The sequence below is a fragment of the Drosophila ananassae genome, chromosome 3R (assembly GCF_017639315.1).
Source record: "Drosophila ananassae strain 14024-0371.13 chromosome 3R, ASM1763931v2, whole genome shotgun sequence".
In the NCBI taxonomy this organism is placed as follows: domain Eukaryota; kingdom Metazoa; phylum Arthropoda; class Insecta; order Diptera; family Drosophilidae; genus Drosophila; species Drosophila ananassae.
In genome coordinates, this window is record NC_057930.1 from 7,457,271 (window position 1) to 7,479,411 (window position 22,141).

At 36.8% G+C, this 22,141-nt stretch overlaps 4 protein-coding genes across 4 annotated transcripts in view; 2 read left to right on the top strand and 2 right to left on the bottom strand.

The window, feature by feature from the left end:
• LOC6501747 (histone H3) overlaps positions 1 to 22,141 on the bottom strand; it is a 64,120-nt gene that overhangs the window by 32,622 nt on the left and 9,357 nt on the right. The gene's annotated exons all lie outside the window — the stretch shown is intronic.
• Positions 140 to 1,714, top strand: LOC123257464. The gene is made up of 2 exons (XM_044716645.1): positions 140 to 220; positions 299 to 1,714. Exons 1-2 carry the CDS (start codon positions 146 to 148, stop codon positions 1,712 to 1,714), a joined length of 1,491 nt encoding a protein of 496 aa, XP_044572580.1. The 5' UTR covers positions 140 to 145.
• LOC6505175 (histone H2B) lies at positions 10,861 to 11,320 on the top strand. Its single transcript, XM_001964765.4, has one exon. The coding sequence runs from the start codon at positions 10,903 to 10,905 to the stop codon at positions 11,272 to 11,274; it is 372 nt and encodes a 123-aa protein (XP_001964801.1). The 5' UTR covers positions 10,861 to 10,902; the 3' UTR covers positions 11,275 to 11,320.
• On the bottom strand, positions 11,793 to 12,524 carry LOC6504999 (histone H1; the record flags this gene model as incomplete). Its single annotated transcript, XM_001964766.4, has 1 exon — positions 11,793 to 12,524. A coding segment is annotated over one exon (732 nt), but the record flags the coding sequence as incomplete, so codon positions are not given.

The window sequence follows — 22,141 nt, forward strand, 5'->3', positions numbered from 1 at the left end:
GAAATACCCGAAGACATCTGCACAGACGCCCACACATGCACATACATACATGTAAAAAAGACAATCTGAATGCAACCTCGTGCAACCATAATAGAATCGTCAACATCAAATACACAATTATACATGAATGTCTTGACATTCCAAAATGCCTACGGAGCAAGATACAACGGTGTGTAACATATGCAAAAAAAGTCGGCTAAATAGCGGTGTCCAAAACTGGGTCCAATGCGACATATGCAAGCTATGGTTTCACTTTGCCTGCGCTGGAGTCGATGCCAACATAAGAGAGCGTCCGTGGAAATGCACATTCTGTAAGGAAGAGGAAGACGACGTAATTTCAACTTGCAGCGATTATCCAGTACCACCGCATCCACAGGAAGTTCAATCCATTAATAGCGCTAAGTCTGATCAGGAACAGCTGGATGCCTATCAACCACAAATTCAACCCAACAAGCAACAAGCGTTCAAGTTAGCTGAGCCGAAAAGCGCCCCGAGCAACAGTAATCTAATGCTGGCAATGCTTGAAGAGACGCGTGAAGCTGAAAGAAAGTACATTCATCAAAAGTATACCTTTCTTGCCCAGCAACAGGGAGTAAACACAATCCCCTTCCCAGAGATTGGACCAACTACTGCACAACTAGCCGCAAGACAAGTCTTGCCAGCGGATCTTCCCCCATTTAGCGGTAATCCAGAGGAATGGCCCATGTTCATAAGTATGTACGAAAACAGTTGCGCTGTAGCAGGCTTTTCGAACGCAGAAAACATGCTGCGGCTTCAAAAATGCTTGAAGGGAAAAGCGTACGAGTTGGTCCGTGATAAGCTGCTGATACCAACACTGGTTCCAGAAGTCATCAGTACGCTGAAAACATTTTTTGGACGACCTGAGCAAATCCTCGATCGACTGATAGACAGGATCCGTAAAATCAACGTGCACAAAGATAAGCTGGAGACACTAATAGACTTCGCCATGGCAGTCCGCAACGCCTGCGCCACAATGGAAGCTTGCCGGTTACATAGACACATGGTCAATCCAATGCTGCTACAGGAACTCGTTGACAAGTTACCTACTCATCACAAATTAAGCTGGGCTATGCATCAACGCTGTGATTCGATTCCCATAATACAATCTTTCAGCGACTGGCTATATAAACTAGCGGAAGCAGCCTCTACCGTACTACCCGGATCAAGCGCAAAGACCAACAGTGTAAACACCCATTCACAAACTCGACGAGGATCGTCGAACGAAGCAACTTTCGATACGGAGGTCGATCTCCAGGAAGAAACCAGAGCGAGCCAAACGTGCATTATGTGTAATTCTACTGAACACACCGCCGCCCAATGCGAAAAATTTAAGCTGCTAACTGTTCCAGAAAGACAAAGAATTATAAACGACTCTCGGGCTTGCTACAGATGTTTGAAGGCCCATCGCCGTAAATGTTTTTCCAGGCGCGACTGCGGAGTCGACAACTGCCAATCCAAGCATCACCCGTTACTTCATAGAGATCCACCTCAATCAGAGCTAGTTAGTGCTCATCATGAAGAAGGCATTATGGAAGAACAATACTTCCGAATTCTGCCAGTCACTCTGTATGGAAATGGAACTTCCATTAATACATTTGCCTTTCTGGACGAAGGCTCATCAGTAACTCTCATCGAAAGCGTACTCCTGAAAGATCTAAAAATTGCCACAACAAATGAACCGCTATGCCTATAGTGGACCGGCGGCACCACCAGAATGGAGGATACTTCAGAGAGAGCGCAACTTCAAATATCAGAGACTGGAAATTCGAAAAAGATGTGGCTTAACAAAGTGCACTCTGTTAAAAAGCTGTTATTACCAAAGCAGACCGTTGATGCAGACAAACTATGCAAAAGGTATAAATATTTACATGGATTGCCTCTGAAATCATATTATAACGCAGAGCCTATGATTCTTATCGGTACTAACAACTGGGCATTAGCAAATCCCAGAAAAATTCGTGAAGGAAGACGCAACGAACCCATCGCCTCAAAATGTGCTCTAGGATGGAGCATCCAAGGAACAGGAAACTCAAGCAAACATGTTTCTCTACATCACTGCGAATGCAACTGGGGCGAACTCGACAAAGCCATCAAGGATAGTTTTAATGTAGACCCTATAGCTCCACGAAAGCTTCAATCGGAAGATGACAAAAAGGCCATACGCATTCTTGAAGACACATGCAAAAAGGTAAATGGCCGCTACCAGGTTGGTCTTCTTTGGCGAGATGACCGTGCTACGCTCCCAGAAAGCCTTTAAACTGCTTTAAGACGCCTGGAATGCCTGCGGTCAAAAATCAAGAGAGATCCAGAATTTTTCGAGCGAGTTCAAGACCAAATCAACAATCTTGTGTCTAAAGGATATGCAATCGAACTAGAACCTGCAGACATAAATAAGGAAGAACATCGGGTATGGTATCTCCCAATTTTCATCGCCTTAAATCCTAGTAAACCTAATAAAGTACGATTGGTTTGGGACGCAGCTGCGAAAAGTCACGGGAAATCTCTTAACGATTTTATTTTAAATGGACCCGATTATCTAAATCCACTCGCAGAGGTTCTTATGGCATTTAGAGTTGGCCGTATCGCCGTGTGCGCCGACATTGCAGAGATGTTCCATCAAATTACCATACAAGAAAGCGATATGCAAGTTCAAAGGATCTTATGGTTCCATAACGACAAAAAAACCCCAAGGACCTTCGTCATGCGTTCGATGACATTCGGAATTTGCTGCGCACCTTGTATCGCCCATTATGTACGCGACAAAAACGCAGAGGCATTCAAAGACACAAATCCTCGAGCATACGAGTCCATAACCAAGGCACACTATATGGACGATCTCATCGACACCTACAATAATGATTCCGAGGCGGTATCAGTGGCATCAGCAGTCAAGGATATTCATGCGAATGCAGGATTCACAATAAGAAACTGGATCTCAAACTCCGCCGCGGTAATGCATCATTTTGGAGAGCGCCAATTAAACACCCACAATCCAAAGGAACTTGGTGGACCTGAAAAGGTTCTCGGTATGTATTGGGATCCAAAACACGACGTTTTTAAGTATATATTTAGGTTCGCAAGACTTCAAAGAGATGTCCTGAACGGAGACGCTACACCAACCAAGCGAGAAATCCTGCAGGTACTCATGTCCGTCTTTGATCCACTTGCTTAATCTCTTGCTACACAATCGGCCTAAAGATGCTACTTCAAAAAGTGTGGCGGTCAGGCATAGACTGGGATGAGGAACTTCCCGAAGAGCTACTTCAGTTTTGGATGCAATGGAAAATCGTCCTTCTACAAGCTACTAATTTGGAATTTCCCCGTCACTACTCCAGATTGCTACCAGAAGCAGAGCAAATCGATCTACATACCTTCGTAGACGCCAGCGAATACGCTTATGCCGCAGTTTCATATCTTCGTATAAAAAAGGAAAACAATGTCGATACAGTCATAGTAGCCGCAAAATGCAAGGTTGCACCGCTGAAACCCGTCTCCATTCCACGTATGGAACTCCTGGCAGCCGTTATGGGAGTCGGACTAGCAAAAAAAATCAAAAACACGCGAGGTTTACGAATCGATAACTGCACTTACTGGTCAGATTCTAAGACTGTTCTTCAGTGGCTAAAAATCGACCCACGCAATTTCCAACCCTTCGTCATGCACCGAGTTGGCGAGATCATTGATAATACTACCATTAATCAGTGGCGCTGGGTTCCAACAAAAGAAAACATAGCAGACTTAGCCACAAAAATCGTGAAGGCTCCAGAGGCTTCTCTATGGATTAAAGGGCCCCACTTTCTTATCCAGCCGGAGGGTGAATGGCCAGAACCGGACGTGTCCTTCAATGAAGAAACAAGCAAGATTGAATTACGTAAGCATGTACTCATAACAACCAATCTAAAGAATTTCGAATTTGCAGTTTACTATTTTTCGGACTGGAAACGCTTATACAGGGCTGTGGCTTATTTCCTCCTATATATCGAGAAGCTACGTGCCAAATCCTGTGGCAAACCTTTGCCTAAACGTCTAAACCCCGACATCGTTCGCTCAGCCAAGACATGGCTATATAAACAGGCGCAGTTTGAATTGTAAGCTGCCGAGATCACCTCTTTAAAATCCAGATCATGCATCAATAAAGCCAGCCCGCTTATCGCCCTAAACGTCTATTTGGATGCATCAGGTGTCATACGTGTGCAAGGCAGAATGAACAAATTGAACCCAGCAGGCAGACGCCATCGTACTGCCCAAAAAATCACGGATTACCTTCTTAATCGCCAAGGATTATCACGAAAGATCTCATCACATGCTCCATGAGACAACAATAAATTTGATACGTACCGACTTCTACATTCCACGTCTGCGAGTTCTTTTTAAGGAAGTCCGAATGAGTTGCCAAAAATGCAAAATCATAACCGCCTTACCTAAACACCCACAAATGGCCCCTCTACCAGCTGCCAGACTCGCTTCCTTTGAGAGACCCTTTACCTATACCGGAATGGACTACTTCGGCCCGATCCTTGTCAACGTTGGAAGGCACAAGGAAAATCGTTGGGGAGTTCTGTTCACGTGCTTAACTTTGAGAGTCGTGCACTTAGAAGTAGCCCACAAACTCGACGTTAGTTCCCGCATAATGTGTTTAAAAAACTTCATGGCACTTCGAGGAGTACCGAAAGAAATCTACTCAGATAACGGCACTAATTTTAAAGCCACAGAAAAGGTAGTGAAGGAGGAACTAAAAAGGATTAACTTCGACAATATAACCATACTCTATGACGCAATTATATGGAAATTCAACCCTCCGGCAGCGCCTCATATGGGAGGAGCGTGGGAAAGGCTTGTTCGATCTGTTAAATCAGTCCTAAAATCGATCTGCCCAACAAATAACTTTAACGACGAAACTTTACGAACTGCCTTAATGGAAGCTGAAACTATCTTAAATTCCAGACCATTAACCTTTGTTTCTCTAGATTCCGAAGACGAAGAGGCTTTAACCCCAAACCATCTACTCCTGGGATCACCGAGCGGTTACAAGCCAATGTTAGAAGACAACACTGACCTGAGGCTACGATGGCACCAAACGCAACTTTTCGCCGATAAATTTTGGAAGCGTTGGATAAGGGAATACACGCCTACACTAACCAGACGATGCAAGTGGTTTACCAAACGCCCACCGTTAGCCATTGGAGACATCGTAGTTGTCGTCGACGATCAACTTCCCAGAAACTCGTGGCCCAAAGGACGCATAACTGACGTAGTGATTGCCAAGGATGGACACTTGTCCATCCTTTTGTCCATCCATGGGATTTTGGCTTATATGGGTGAACGGCCACACAACTGATCTACCGTTACATTGCGATACTATCGACCGGAGAAAAAAGACAAAGTTTTTTAAATTTTTTCTTTTCCAACTTGTAGTTAAATAATAACTAATAAAGTCGAATTACTAAAGAATTTGTCAATACTTATTGGTCGGTCGAGCCAACACATTTGTGCCGCAACAGTCCTTTTTAATTGGATCTCAAACAGCCGCGACTTAACAATCATTCCCTCTGAACAACCGACTAGATGTAGCCCTTTACGAAAGACAAACTCCTCAATTGACTTTTTTCTAGCCACAACTACGACAAAAATAGACATTGACTCCCAAATAAATGGCTGTAAAGTCATAAAAGATTTTCCGTCTGATCACTATGCAATACAAATTAAATTTAACCTAAGACCATACACTATCCTAAAATAAAACCCAAAAAATATTCATAATTTCAATAAAATCAATTCAATAGCTTTCAATAATATAATACTTCAAAACATAAATCCAACCCCAGACGAAACCAATCTAAATGAGAATGAAATAGACTTAAAAATTCAATCATTAACAAATGCGATAAAATTGGCAGTCGAATCACCCCTAGCAATACCAAAGATAACCATAAACCCAAACAATAAAAATAGAAATAGTTTAAATTCATGCAATTACCTCGCTAACTTATTCAATAAAAAAAAGAAATTCAGACGACTTTTACACCGCGGACTGACCAACTTGACTCTAAGTGAGAAATTAGTTTTAAAACACATAATTAGTGAACTGGACCTTCAAATAAATATTCATATTCAAATGCAGACTGAAAAAACGATCTTGAAACGACTTGAAAAGACTGATATTAATAAAATAAGCCACAAAGCAATAAATAGCCTAAACCCTAACATATACAAAACAACACAACTAACATTCAACTTGATTCTCACCGACGACGAAAAGGAAAAAATTGACATTGACATAGAGCCTGAGACTTCTCCCAACATTACGACGAACTTTGGAAAGATCAACGCTTTAGCTTGGTCCTTCCAAGAAATACACAATCAAAACCGTCACTTGACACCCATTGACCAAACATCACTCAACCTTAGAAGAGAAATAGATCACACAAATATTAGCTTACAAATCCCAACCATGATAACTAACTTTAACGTAAATCAAAAAGCGGACGAATCTTGGGATGGCGCAACTGAATTTGGCTTCACCAATGCAAAATTTTGTATATAATATAGGCAAAAAACAACAAAAAAACTATGGGAACTGACTTAACGAGCAACTTCCCCTTGAAAAATTTTAATATAATGATTATTCGACAAATTGCGACAATTTTTAACCATTGCATTAACATCTCTTACTTCCCAAACGCATAGACACACGCAAAAATTATTCCAATATTAAAGCCCAAGACCGACCCAACATCCTTAAAAAGTTACAGACCCATAGCCATACTATCAGCTTTAGGCATGCTCTTTGAGAAAATTATTCTAGAACAAATAAATGAACATTTAGAGAACAATAATATTTTGAAGAACCACCAATTTGGGTTCAGAAAAGGCAAGTCCATAGACAACGCTCTAGCCACAGCAAACACTTTTATTTTTGACGCTATACACAATAGAAAAGCCACAATAGCCTGCGCCTTAGATTTCGAAAAAGCATTTGACACAGTTTGGACTAAAGGACTTTTACATAAAATACGCTCAACTTTTAACTTTAACCCCCACATTTCTCGACTAATTATGAAATACCAAACCTCCCGAACATTTCATGTTTCTACTCCTGACGAATCTGAGACATCTATTATTAGAAATATTACTGCTGGAGTTCCACAAGGCTCCTTACTATCACCAACCCTTTACAATATTTTTCTAGCAGATATTCCGGAATCCCGCCCAGTAGAACAATGCAAATAAAACAACTCATCTATGCGGATGACATTATAATTTTGGCGTCAAATGCGTCTGCGGCGCATGCGCAAAATGAACTAAATAAATATCTAGATACACTCTGTGATTACTTTGCCAAATGGCAGCTAAAGTCTAATGCCAACAAGTGCCATAGTATAATATTTAAAGGTCCTGCAAAAAATAGGCTCTTCAAAAATGCCCGAAATTTCACCCCAAAAATATACATTAACAATAGCATACTAATTAAAAACACGGTACAATTAAAGTATTTAGGTATCATATATGACACTAAACTAACTTTTAAGGAACACATTAACTATATATTAAACAAAGTCAAATGGCAAAATAAAGAACTGTGTCTCATATTCTCATCCACACTTACATCTCAGAGTACCAAAATTCAGACAATCAGATCACTGGCCTACAAAAAACTCATACAACCCATACTTACGTATGGCCATGCAGCTTGGATGAACGTTAGCTCAAGTCAAATGGAAAAACTTAGAATATATGAAAGGCAGATACTTAGAAAAGCTGCTGGAAGCACATACGCTAGATACACGACGAATAAACAATTATACGAAATAACCAAAACAAAAAGATTAGACCAGAAAGCTTTTGGCATTCTAGAAAAATTCATAAGCAACAATAACTTAGAACAATTTGATTTTCCATATAATTACTCATTACAATTACTAACACCTCACTTTTACAGCTATCTATGCAGCTCAGGAATCATATATGACACTGAGAAAAATCTAATATTTTACCACAGAAAACACGACTCTATAAACCCAAATGCAGGCCTCAGCTACGACATCCAGCAATAATCTAAACCCCCACCTCCCTAACCACCAAAAATCCTTTTCCCTCCTCTACCCTTATTTATTTATTTATTTTTAGCTTTAAGATACGCAAAAACACAAACAAAAGTCATGCGGTTTTTATTATTAAAATTTTTCTCCGCAAATTCAGCAAAGTAATATAATATTTAAATTTTAAACACGAATAAAACTTACAAGGACATGGTCCAAATATGCATAAAAATAATAAATGTAAAAAACCTTGAAAAACTTAGGTGTAAGGTAGTGTTAAGAGGAGCCCCGTAAATACTCGTGATACTCCAATGAGTTCTGTTTTAAAACTGTTTTTATTTCACACACTTCTCTTACAAGAAAGATACATGAAAATCTTAAATCTATTTAAAACTACTTATCAACGGACTGCACGCTGACATGGTATGTGACCCTTTCTTAAGTGCTTCAAGTGCACCACATAAATATTTGGTAAGACTGCAGGAGATCGTCTTTCAAACCATGCTGTTAATCACTTATTCACATGGGTCCGATCTCCTACATTCTATGTTTGGAATTTTTATCGTGTTCAATGCTTGAACATTCTGCAAAGGGCCACAAAAAAGGTGTACATTTTGGATATTTTTAAATTTGTTTTCTTCAATATTAGAAAACTATTTTTATTATAATTGTTCGATGACAATATGTCGTTAATTATATCATTCTATTACATATTTTTAAATAGTTTAACATTGTTTAAAGTATTTTATTAGCTCCCATGTTCAACTTAATGTTTGAACATCCTGCAAGGGGCCACAAAAGTGCTTGACTTGTGTTTACATTTTTAAATTAATTATTATTTCTGTTCGATTTCTTAGTGGACTGTAATATTATATATATTTTTAATTTTTTGATTTTAGTGGACATCTTGAAAACTTTTTTCATTCCATATTTTAGTGGACTGTAATATACTTTAATTTTTTCTTTAGATATAGCTTTTCTTTTTTATTTGATTGATCACTTAATCATATGTATAAAACCATTACATTATACAATAATCATATAAAATAAACATTTTTATTTTTAAACATTCGGCATTGGGGTTGGCAATGCTATAGCCATCAATTGTCTTCTCGACTTTAATTTTCTTACATAGGATATAATCAGTACAGTTATGATTATCATTATTAAAATTAACGAGCTATGACTTGACACATGATGAAAGTTGATTTTTTTTAATTCTAAATTTTGTGCTTTCAAGTCTTCAATTTGTTTGGCCAGGTGAGCTATTTCTGCTGTATGGTTCATAACAGGAGGCTTTAGAGGGTCCCAAGCTATTTTCGTAATCTCGTTTACTTCTCCTATATAAGCCGAAGCTAATGCTTCTTGACTTTCCGTTTCAATAATATGCTGAGCAATTAGAATTTTATCATCGGTCCGAGCTGTACATTCTGAACTGATTGTTAATATGCCTTGCTCCGGCAAATCAATGATCTGGATTTTGGAGTGGCCACATTGGAGCCTTAACTTAGTGTTTGCCTCAACTTTAAATAACCAACTACTTCTTTTTTCTAATTCCACCCAAAATGAGTTTGACGATAAGACTGGTTTGTAAAAGCAATTGGAAGGTCTATTTGGTTTAAGGGGTCCTAGCTGACAACTATTATCGTTGCCATTGCTCCATGGCCAGCTGCCGTCACAAACTCTTTTGTTTGCTTGCCACTTTTGGCATTTAGCAATTGTAGACTCCGTCATTAAGTGGTATGAATCTATCTCAAAGTTGTACACTAAATATTCCGCGTCAATTTGAGCTAGAATAGTTTGATTCTCTGCTCTAACTGGAATAGAAATAACCCTATATAGCTTAGACGCATGTCGACCAAACAGAGGTATTTTCGCATTAATAATTAGTTTTTTGTCTACGAACAACCCCCTTGCGGTAAGTAAAGTGTACACATCTTTTAATTCTGTACCTGATCTTTTCCCTGGAAGAATCAAATTTTCGGATAGGACATCCTTAATTCTAGCTATTTCATTTTTAAGCTGACTTGGACGTAAAATGTTGGTATTAAGCAGGGCCGGATTTATGTAAAGTGCCGCCCTGTGCATGATAGAAAATGCCGCCCTTATTATTAATTGAAATTGAAAACTTCCTAAATCAAATGTCGGGGAAACCGTGAACTATATACATAATTATTAACAGATTAAATAAATGTATATCGTTGGTTGAATTCATTTATTGTTGATACTTTATTATAACAATGCTCCGATTTTTCAATAATTGTTATGACATACCACTTTGCTCTGAGACGAGGCAACTCTCATCAATATGTTTTTCGTCTTTCTTTTTGATGAAAAAATTGTGCAATTTTGGAGTTTTGCACAAAATTTCCTCCTCCTTGTTGGCTTTATCTGAAGCGCGCTTTCTAAAAGCAGCGCCGCTTAATTTTTTTCGCCTGTCACTCATGACTCACAGAATTTACATAATCAACTCAAATGAATAGATAAACATCGAATCAAATTGTTTTGAAAACTTATTTATTTATTTATTTTTAGCTTTAAGATACTTTTTCCCCGCAAATTCAGCAAAGTAATATAATATTTAAAATTGAAACACGAATAAAACTTCCAAGGACATGGTCCAAATATGCATAAAAATAATAAATGTAAAAACCTTGAATAACTTAGGTGTAAGGTAGTATAATCAAAATGTAAACTAAATTGTAAGCCAGAACTTGTCAAACTAGCTTTACGTATATTCAATGTATTCTTTATCCATGTACAACAATCACACACACACGACAATAAATTCGGAATTCGGGCGCAAATATTATTGTGAAGTGAAGTGAATTTGAAAGTAACTATGCCGCCGAAAACCAGTGGAAAGGCAGCCAAGAAGGCTGGCAAAGCTCAGAAAAATATAACCAAGAATGATAAGAAGAAGAAGCGCAAGAGGAAGGAAAGCTATGCTATTTACATCTACAAGGTTCTGAAGCAGGTTCACCCTGACACTGGAATTTCGTCTAAAGCTATGAGTATAATGAACAGCTTCGTAAACGATATCTTTGAGCGTATTGCTGCTGAGGCTTCGCGTCTGGCTCATTACAACAAGCGCTCGACCATCACCAGTCGGGAAATCCAAACGGCTGTTCGTCTTCTCCTGCCTGGAGAGTTGGCCAAGCATGCCGTTAGTGAAGGAACCAAGGCTGTCACTAAGTATACAAGCTCCAAGTAGATTGCTCGCTTGCTGGGCAGAATGATCCAAAAAGGCCCTTTTCAGGGCCACAACATCATTTTATCAAAGAACACCAAATTGTTAATAGAAGACAATAAAATAATTTCTTATTAATTCTTAAAGAAACACCATTTTTTAAGAAACACATTAGTAAATAAATAAACATCTTAACCTTACCTTACCTACCATAGTAGACTTTTATTATTTTTATTATTATTAGTTATACCTTCATAAACAAACGAGTAGAATGATGCTGGGCGTCGTTTTTCTATATTACATTAAATAATTGATATTTTTTATGTACGCCTATGCAACCAAATTTTCAAATTTTCTATTGCAATTTCGTATCCAGTATTGTTTTTAAGATACTCTCCTAAAAAGTCAAGTTGAAAAAAATTGATAATTTCTTTCTCTTTAAAACATATCTTGTAGCCCTGAAAAGGGCTTGTTTAATTTAATTTTAGATTTCGAAATCTAAAATTTCGATTGCAAACATGTGCAATGCACATTATCACAATTTATTTTTTCGCTGCCGTGGTCTTAGCTTTTGGCTTCTTTGCGGTAGCAGGAGCAGCGGCTTTCTTCACAGTCTTTTTGGGCTTAGCAGATGCAGCTGGTTTAGCCTTTGGGGCTTTAGCTGCCTTTGGTTTGGCTGATGATGGCTTCACCTTTGATGCTACTGCTTTTGCCTTAACGTTACCAGATTTCTTAGCGTCCTTTGTCTTGGCCTTCTCGGTCTTTTTCTTTTCAGCGGTCTTTTTAGTAGCCACGGCTTTTTTAGTTTTGGGCTTCTTGTCGGCAGCTCCGGCGGCCTTTTTAGTGGTTGCGCCGGTCTTCTTGGTGGATACCTTCTTGGTTTTAGTTTTTTTCTCAACAGAAGAAGGCTTTGGCTTGGGCTCCTTCTTGGCAGAAGCTGATAGTTTAAACGAACCAGAACCACCCTTTCCCTTCGTCTGGATCAGCTTACCGTTGGCAACGGCAGACTTCAGGTACTTCTTGATGAAAGGAGCCAGCTTCTGAGCATCGCATTTGTACGTGGCAGTAATGTACTTCTTGATTGCTAGGAGGGACGAGCCCCCACGCTCCTTCAAATTCTTTATTGAAGCGTCTACCATTTGTTGAGTTGGCGGATGCGATGGTGGTGCAGTGGTCTTCTTCGCATTTGTGGCAGCGGAGCCCGTTGCCTTTTTGGCTGTTACTTTCTTCTCAACCGGTGCAGGTGGAGCTGCCACAGGAGACGCGGATGTACATAGTTACTGCTGAATCGGACTTTTTAAATTTTTATTCACAGAAATAAACTTTTTTTTATGCAAAAAATAGCCCGCGTCCCCACATCCAAAGTCCCTTGCTCGGATGAGAATCGAGGAGGAGAGCAGTTTGACTATGTGTTTGGCACAGTTCATTTGTGTTACAAATGTTTTTTCAAAGGGTGTAATTATTTTTTACTATTTCATTTTTAAAATGATATAATGTTGATTTTTTTAAATTGCGTTTTATTCTTAAATATTCAAAATTTAATAAAAACTTTTTTCAATTGCCGTATATAGATCGGGTGCTTTTTATCGAGTACTCGAAAGTGCACGTTTACTTTAATATCTTAAATATTTTACATTAAAACATCGTTAAAAATATAAAATGATTGTATTATTGTTGATATACAAATGAATGTTATAAATTGAACTTTCAACTACCAGTTATGCAAATAATAATTTTATTTTTATATAATACTCATACTTAAATATAGCTTTTAAAATGACCCTTTCCTGGATAAAATGTGCGCTTTCATTTGACATAAAGAAACTGTTTTGGTACTAAAAAATATAGTTTTTCTAAAAGAATATAATTTTAAATTGTTTTGTTTTTTCTAATAAATCTTCTCTATTTTACATTCTGGAAGTAATTCATATTTTTTATATTTGGCTATGTATACCAGTGAAAGTCTCACATTGAACTATAATTACCAGTTATAATAGCCTTCAAAAAATAACCTTTACTTTAGTCTTCACTTAATAAATAATAATCTTCTAATATAATACAAACTCTTAGTCAATTTTAAAATGCATAATAGAAATAATTTTTTTTGTTTGACATATTTTAAGTTTTTCGTTATATATTTACCAATTTATGACTTAAACAGCTAAATGCTAATATTAATATTCTGTAAAGAGTGTGTAATATGCACATATATGCACTATTAATATTATATATATATTTCGACCACCCACTGTACCAAGACTACCTAAAGGGTACACACTGTAACACTTTGTCGCAGTGTTTATGTTGTCTAAGGTCTCGGTCATAAACCTAAGTGCACCGAAATATGAATCGCCCGCTGTGCCTTTGCTGCACGCCGAAAAGTGCATATGTCCGCATATACGTAACACGAGTGGACCTTATGCATGTCCACATACCTCCGCCTAAGCGAACATAACATAAATATATATTCATATATAAATATTTAAGAAATACATAAACGTCTCTCCGCTGCCGCTTTGGGCAGCGCAGCTACGAGACTTTAGACATCCTTTAACTCATAAGTATAATTGTAAATCGAGAAACTCCCATGAGCTCGGAGCGGCAACAACGGCTGCTCCGAATAACCAGCAGACATTAAATAAAGTTATACTAAACAACCAAAACCCAACTGATGTAGTTCAATACTTACGACAACACAACAACAAATCTGGGGAGCCTTCGTCCTGAATACAACATGGCGACCGTGACAGGACCTCTAAAGGACATCAAAGGATCCCCAACCGTTATTTCTCAACTGGACATCAAATCAACACAACTAGGATCAACAACTGAAAAAACATCAACGGAAAAAAATAACACACACAGAAGCAGCCACTCTTAAATGGAATTCCTACGAAAAAAAATAGAATATCGCAGTAAGTAGAGTGTGATGTGTGCTAAACGTAGTGGCGTGGTTAAACGTTTGAAAGCCAGAAAGGCTGAATTACTGAAGCTACTAAATAGCGGAAGTAAATTAGAGTGGAACAACTCGGTGAAAATACACGCCGAAGTTGAACACATAAAAAACTTATTAACGCAAAGAAATAATAAAACCACGGCCACTCACACATCCACCTACACTGCAATAACCAATATATGCAAAGACAAGATAATACTTAATCCACCACCGAACAGGAATTACCGAAATTAAAGAGAAAATGCCCCAATGACTGCAGAGGACCCCTGGAATCACCGTTCTGCGAGGAAACCTGTGCCAGCACCGGTGCCCCAACAACCAACTAAGAAGGAAAGCCTGTGCAGCCAGCACCGGCCCCGTTTAGCGCTCCAAGCTAAGCCCGGATCAGTGAACCGACAGCGCTACCAAGAGCGCAATATTTTTTTTTCCCATGCACTGCGTTGCATATTTTTTTGTATTGCACTGCGATGCATATTTTTTTTTTAGTATAAAGAATCATTTGTAAAATTGAGCGACATTAAAGTTGCCCGATTAGCGTGTGGCCTGAAAACCATACAAAAAATAGGCAGGTTTTTAAGTAAAAAAAAAATAATGAACAACCAAGAAAAACAACTAATATATATATAAAAAAAATTATAGGCAGGTTTTAATATAAATAAACTATAAATAAACTTAAATATAAATAAACGCAATATGCATATAGCCAAATAAGACAAGTCTTTAAATGAGCCAAATTGAATGGCAAATAAATAATAAATTAAATCATACAATTTACAAAAAAATGTATATACCAATTCGAGAGAAAATACCCAAAATGGGTGTAAAACAAGTGGACTCCACAGCAAATTTAATAAATAAAATTGAGTCCAGCACTACTAACACCGAATTGACAAATATCCTTTTATCAATTATTGTATTTATTTTGATTGCATTCATTTTGTATAAAGCATACATTTTTCACAATAAATGTATAGCAAAAAGAGCGATTAATAAAAGCCAGGTTATCGATCTGGACAAAATAAAAAAAAAAAATAACGAAAAATAAAAATTAATTTTTATACATTTAAAAAAAAAAATAATAAAAACGCTCCATGCCAAATGCTGACATATTAAGAATGCACCTATGATATATAAAAAAAAAAAAACGATTTCATATGTTCATGAATAATCCTATCTTTACGTACAATGAAAATAAAATAAAAAAAAAATAAATAAAATAAAGAAAGTTTAAAAAGAAAATAATTCAAGTATGAGTACTCAGAGAGCCATAGAAAAAAACATATGAAAAGGACCCCTATTTCAAAAAAAGGATCAGGCAGTTAGTATCGACAACCCCAGTTAGTGTGTATGAGCTAGAAATACTTTATATAGAAACATTTAACTGCCATGTTTCACCATTGTTCCACTGCACTGCAACCCAAAAAGGAATAGTATTAACAACAGTTCCGGGTGTGCTAGTGAAATCAAGAATAGACGAGCATCTACTTTTAGGTAGAACAATTGTGATGATGGTTTCAAAAAGATAATCCACACCCATAATATAATGGAATGGAATGAATTATCAAAGGAACTATCAACCATTAAAGCAGAATTTGACAAATCTCATAAGTCATTAACACAAAATAGACCGATACAAAAAACAACAGTCAATAAACACGTAGAAATATTAGTTAAATGCTTTAATGAAGCTCGAATATTAATATATGAACACAGAGAAAAGTTAAATCCGGATCACTGGTCTCGAGTATCAAAGTTTTTGATCAGACTAAGATCTAATCTAACTTCTGTTAAAGAAAGGTTCAAGCTCGATATTTCAATACCAACTATTCTAAATACTTCTGTTGGAAAAACCAAAAGTCACACTGATTCACATACACATTGTGTGTGTGGGAAGGGGAAGAGCAATGTTGATCTCAGGGAGAGCCAAATCTCTCTCTCTCTAATTGTTCTTTCTCCTTTATGCTTTTTGAACGTTTTTGTATTTTTTTTTGTATGCATATGCGTACGCTTACTTACTTCCTTAACGACAGCGAGCGCGTGCAGACGTAAAATAAATTAACTAAAATAACAATCAAAGTGTTTTTACTATTTGGACAATTTGGCTGGTGTATGGAAGTTATATTAACTCTGTTAATATAAACTTAACAAATCTCATAGGTTATGGGCCCAGTCACAATTTGCAACTAAGCGCTATAGTGGAATACTTTGATTGTTAACGAATAATAAAAGTGATATACATATAAAAATAAAAGTGAACAACGTACATATACATATACATACATATGTATAACGACGCGCCAGGTTGGCGTACATTTTTTTTGCTTTCAGTGTGAGTGCAGACTAGCAACAAAAAAATTCTAAGAAGCGCATAACAATCGAACAGAAGAACAGTTATTCTCGTATGATGGAAAAAGGAAAGAGAAACATAACACCTTTTAACGGGGAAAAATATTCCATATGGAAATTTAGAGTCAGGGCTTTGTTGGAGGAAAACGATTTACTAAAAGTAATTGACGAGATACCAAGTGGTGATAGAAGTGACGAAGTGAAGCGAGCAGAGAGAAATGCAAAGAGTCTCATAATTGAATATTTGAGTGACTCTTTTTTAGTGTTTGCTAACAACGGGAACTCGGCTAAGGAGATTTTTGAGAATTTAGATAATATTTACGAGCGTAAAAGCCTGGCATCTCAACTTTCATTACGCAAACAACTATTGGCTTTAAAATTGAAAGGTGATTCTCCGCTAGTTAACCATTTTCGATTATTTGATGATTTGGTTACTGAGTTAGTTGCGGCGGGAGCCAAAATAGATGAAATGGACAAAGTGTCTCATTTGCTTTTAACACTCCCAACTAGCTATGATGGGGTAACAACAGCGATAGAAACTCTCTCTGAGCAAAGTTTAACACTAGCTTTCGTAAAGACTCGGCTCCTTGATCATGAAATCAAATTAAAAGGAGTTAGTAAGGACACAAGTGCAAAAGTGTTGCAGGCTATAGGCAATCGAGAGCCTAGGAATAGCACATACAAAAACAAAAAAACAAAATTTGTGAAGAAACAATTCCAGAAGAAGTTAATCCCTAAGCTAAAGTGTTTTCATTGCGGCAAATTAGGCCACATGAAAAAGGACTGTTTCTTCTTAAAAAGGCAGGCAGGGGGCAACCAGAATATTCATGTCCAAAGTAATGTCAGAGAGACACAAGCCCAGATGGCAACAGCAACGCAGCCAGAACGCTCGTTTGCATTCATGACGAACGTAGCTGTTAGAGAGAGACAGACTCAGATGGCAACCGCGCAGCCGGACTGTGTTTTTGCTTTTATGATGAAATTAGCTAATTCCAGTGAACAGACAGATGGCGTAGATTTCATATTAGATTCAGGGGCGTCAGATCACATAGTAAACGACATAACTTTATTTTCTGAGTACGAGAATGTAAACCCAAGTGTGGCGATTGAGATTGCAAAGCGTGGAGAATTTGTGTATGCTACTGCGAAAGGACTAGTTAGTCTTAACAATTCCGGAAACAACATTGCATTAAAAAATGTGCTATATTGCAAGGAAATCCCGCACAATTTACTATCCGTGAAGAAGATGCTAGACGCTGGAATGTCCGTCCAATTTAATCCGGATGGTATAAAAATAATCAAAGATGGTAACTTGGCATTTGAAGGTTTTTGTAAGTATAATGTACCGACTGTGAAATTTTATTTAAATAGTAAAGTATATACATCCAAAAGTTTAAATGATGCAGAGTATCGCTTGTGGCATGAAAGGCTAGGACATATTAGTGTAGGAAAATTCTTAGAAATTAAACGAAATAGCTTGTTTGAAGATGTTGAACTTATAAAAAACGTACAGCTAAACAAAAATGAAATATGTGAGGCGTGTATTAACGGAAAGCAATCTAGGCTAAAATTTGAGAAATTTAAAAACAAAGAAAATATTGACCGCCCATTGTTCGTAGTTCATTCTGACGTTTGTGGTCCAATTACGCCCTCAACTATTGATAATAAAAACTACTATGTAGTTTTTGTTGATCAGTTTACACATTACTGTGTGACATACTTAATAACTTATAAATCAGACGTGTTTTTTGTATTCAAAGACTTTGTGGCAAAAGGTGAGGCTCATTTCAACTTAAAATTGGTAAATCTATATATTGATAATGGCAGGGAATACCTCTCAAATGAAATGCGTGATTTTTGTGTAGAAAAAGGTATCAGCTATCATTTAACGGTTCCTCATACCCCACAATTAAATGGTGTTGCAGAACGGATGATTAGAACAATCACCGAAAAAGCTCGCTCTATGATTAACTGTACTAAACTTAATAAAAGTTTTTGGGGTGAAGCCGTTTTAACAGCAACTTATTTAGTTAATAGGTCCCCAAGTAGAGCTTTGGAAAATATAAGAAAAACACCATATGAGATGTGGCATAAAAAGAAGCCAATATTAAAATATTTGAAAGTATTTGGATCAACTGTATACGCACTAAATAAAGTGCGTAAGCGAAAATTTGATGAGAAATCCATTAAGACTTTACTCGTCGGGTATGAACCAAATGGCTATAAATTGTGGAATGAGGAATCAAGAAAATTCATGATAGCTAGAGATGTAGTGGTGGACGAAAAAGGCATAAAATCGATGACTTTAAATGAAAATGACTCTGTGGTAAAACATAATGATGTTAGCAGAAGTCATGATTCTCCAATTGAAGAGAATGAAGAGCTAGATTTTCCATCACAGGAAATGAATCAATCAATGGATTCAAAGTTTGGTGAAAACTCAAATGAAAATTCCACTTGTCTCAAGAATACCGATCCAGAAGTTGAAACTGGTGATAATATACAAGAAAATGAAAATCAACAAGTCAGACGCAGTGAGAGAAATAAAGATAAACCAAAATTATCATATAGATTTTTAGAAAAATGTCTTATGAATACCCAAATATGTTTAAGTGATATTCCCAATACTTATGAGGAAATTAAATTTCGTGATGACAGAGCCTTGTGGGAGGAAGCCATTCAAGATGAACTAAATTCGCACTTTTTAAATAAAACATGGTGCTTAGTGAACAGGCCTATGAATAAAAACATAGTAGATTGCAAGTGGGTTTTTAGTTTAAAGCAAGATGAAAATGGTAACTTACTAAAACATAAGGCAAGACTAGTAGCGAGGGGCTTCACCCAAGAGTATATGATGGATTATGATGAGACCTTTGCACCTGTTGCACGAATTTCTAGTTTCAGATTTCTTTTAGCATTTTCTAATCAATATAATTTACTGATCCATCATATGGATGTAAAAACAGCTTTTTTAAATGGAACTTTAAAGGAAGAAATTTACATGAAGGTTCCAAAAGGTTTAAACCAGTATGATGAAAATAAAGTATGCAAACTAAATAAAGCTATCTATGGCCTTAAGCAAGCTGCCAGATGCTGGTTTGAGGTTTTTGAAAATGCACTTAAAAATTTTGGATTTCAGAATCTAGAGGTAGACCGATGTATATATATTTTAAATAAGGGAAATATAAGTAAAAATATATATTTACTATTATATGTTGACGATGTGGTAATTGCTACCAGTAATTCCGAAAGCATGTCTAAATTTAAAGCTTTTCTTTCAAGCACATTTCAAATGACTGACTTATGTGAAATACGACATTTCCTTGGTATAAAAGTTGATCGAAAAGATGACCAAATTTGTCTCAGTCAATCTGCATATATTAAAAATGTTTTAAAGAAATTCAATATGCAAGATTGTAACCCAGTTAGTACCCCTCTTCCAAACAAACTAAATTATGAGGACTTGCAAGCTGAAGAATCATGTGAAGCACCATGTAGGAATTTAATTGGCTGTTTAATGTACATAATGTTGTGTACACGCCCGGACTTGAGTACATCGATAAGTATCTTAAGCCGGTATACTAATAATAATAACAAAGAATTATGGCAATATCTTAAACGAGTTTTAAGATATCTAAAGGGAACTGTTGACTTGAAGTTATCGTTCAAAAGGAGTCCTAAAGTAGATAATATCCTTATAGGATATGTCGATTCAGATTGGGCTGGAAACGAGACTGATAGGAGAAGTACGACAGGATATATATTTAAAATGTTTGGAAATTGTTCAATATCCTGGAATACTATGAAACAAAAATCAGTTGCTGCTTCATCTACCGAAGCTGAATATATGGCCTTATTTGAAGGTGTTAGAGAAGCATTATGGCTAAAGTCATTAATGAATGAAATGAAATTAAAATCTAATGGCCCAATAGATATTTTTGAAGACAACCAAGGTTGTATTAGCATAGCCAATAACCCTACCTGCCACAAGAGAACTAAGCACATAGATATTAAATATCATTTTACCAGGGAACAAATTGAAAACAAACTAATCTGTGTCAAGTATATTTCCACAGATTTCCAGTTGGCTGATATTTTAACGAAGCCGCTACCAACAGCTAGATTCACTGCGCTGCGAAACCAACTGGGGCTTACTGGACTTGCACCCTGAACCTTTATATGAAGTTATTTTGTTTTCTTTTAACCAAGACAAACTGGATCTCTTGGCATATATATATATACATATATTTAACAATAATCAAACCAAAATAATTTTTAGTCTAACCACTGTTGTTTATAAAGAAGTGAATCTTGTTAATTTATGTTTTTTGATTGATCTGATTGGGTTTTACTGGGTTTCCCCAATTCCTTGCAGCAAATGCTGGATCAGAAAAGAAAGAGACCCCAGACAAGAAAAGAAAAAGAAAAGAAACAACAACAATTTGAATATGCACGCACTCGTCTGAAAATTATTATTTTTTGTTAATCCTTAATTTGTATCAGTGTAATTTTTGAGGTGGCGTGTTGGAAAAACCAAAAGTCACACTGATTCACATACACATTGTGTGTGTGGGAAGGGGAAGAGCAATGTTGATCTCAGGGAGAGCCAAATCTCTCTCTCTCTAATTGTTCTTTCTCCTTTATGCTTTTTGAACGTTTTTGTATTTTTTTTTGTATGCATATGCGTACGCTTACTTACTTCCTTAACGACAGCGAGCGCGTGCAGACGTAAAATAAATTAACTAAAATAACAATCAAAGTGTTTTTACTATTTGGACAATTTGGCTGGTGTATGGAAGTTATATTAACTCTGTTAATATAAACTTAACAAATCTCATAACTTCAATAACAATTGAAGCTGGTGACGAACCAGAATCAAAAGAAGTTATTGACCAACAAGAAATAGAAGAAAGCGATATTAACAACCTTACGGTTCCGGCAGTCCTTATTCAATCTGAATTATCAGACCAGGACTTGTCCGACTCTGAATTTAACGACAGCATTGTAGAATTAAAACCAACCACAATGGCTGACGAGAGCATTGCCCAAAGGCCATACATTAGAGAAATATCGAATGCCATCCCTGAATTTAACGGGCAAAGGTTACACCTCGATTATTACCTCTACCGCGATAATTGTTTCTGAAATTATTACCGCGATAATTATTTCCTCGTTGGGTGTATAATATTGAATTGGCATTACCTGTCATTTCAGTACTGCATTGTATGTACTTTGTGACGGCTTCATTCATAGTTATGAAAGTGCCTGCTTCCAATCGCTTATTTCGATTGTAATCCTTGGCCTCGCCTCGGTCTACAAACTCGCATTCTTCAAATAAAAACTTTTCTAGCCTAGTTACATAATCTACTATTCATTTCTGATGTAAATTTTATATTGTACATTTTTTTTAGGAAAATATTATGCCGCACAATATGGCTGAAAAAATGATTATCAATCAACAGAGCACTAATAGTGACAAAGTTCAGGATGTCATGAGTGACATGGGTGCTTGGCCTGAATATAAGTCCCAATCATTTCGCGATTTGATGGTTAATGCTAGCACCGAATGTTTACGAAACACGAATGGTC

Coding starts and splice junctions, on each gene's coding strand:
- LOC123257464 (XM_044716645.1), top strand. CDS start 146: ATGCCTACGGAGCAAGATACAACGGTGTGTAACATATGCAAAAAAAGT. Junction 221..298: donor ATAGCGGTGTCCAAAACTGG/GTCCAATGCGAC, acceptor GAGCGTCCGTGG/AAATGCACATTCTGTAAGGA.
- LOC6505175 (XM_001964765.4), top strand. CDS start 10,903: ATGCCGCCGAAAACCAGTGGAAAGGCAGCCAAGAAGGCTGGCAAAGCT.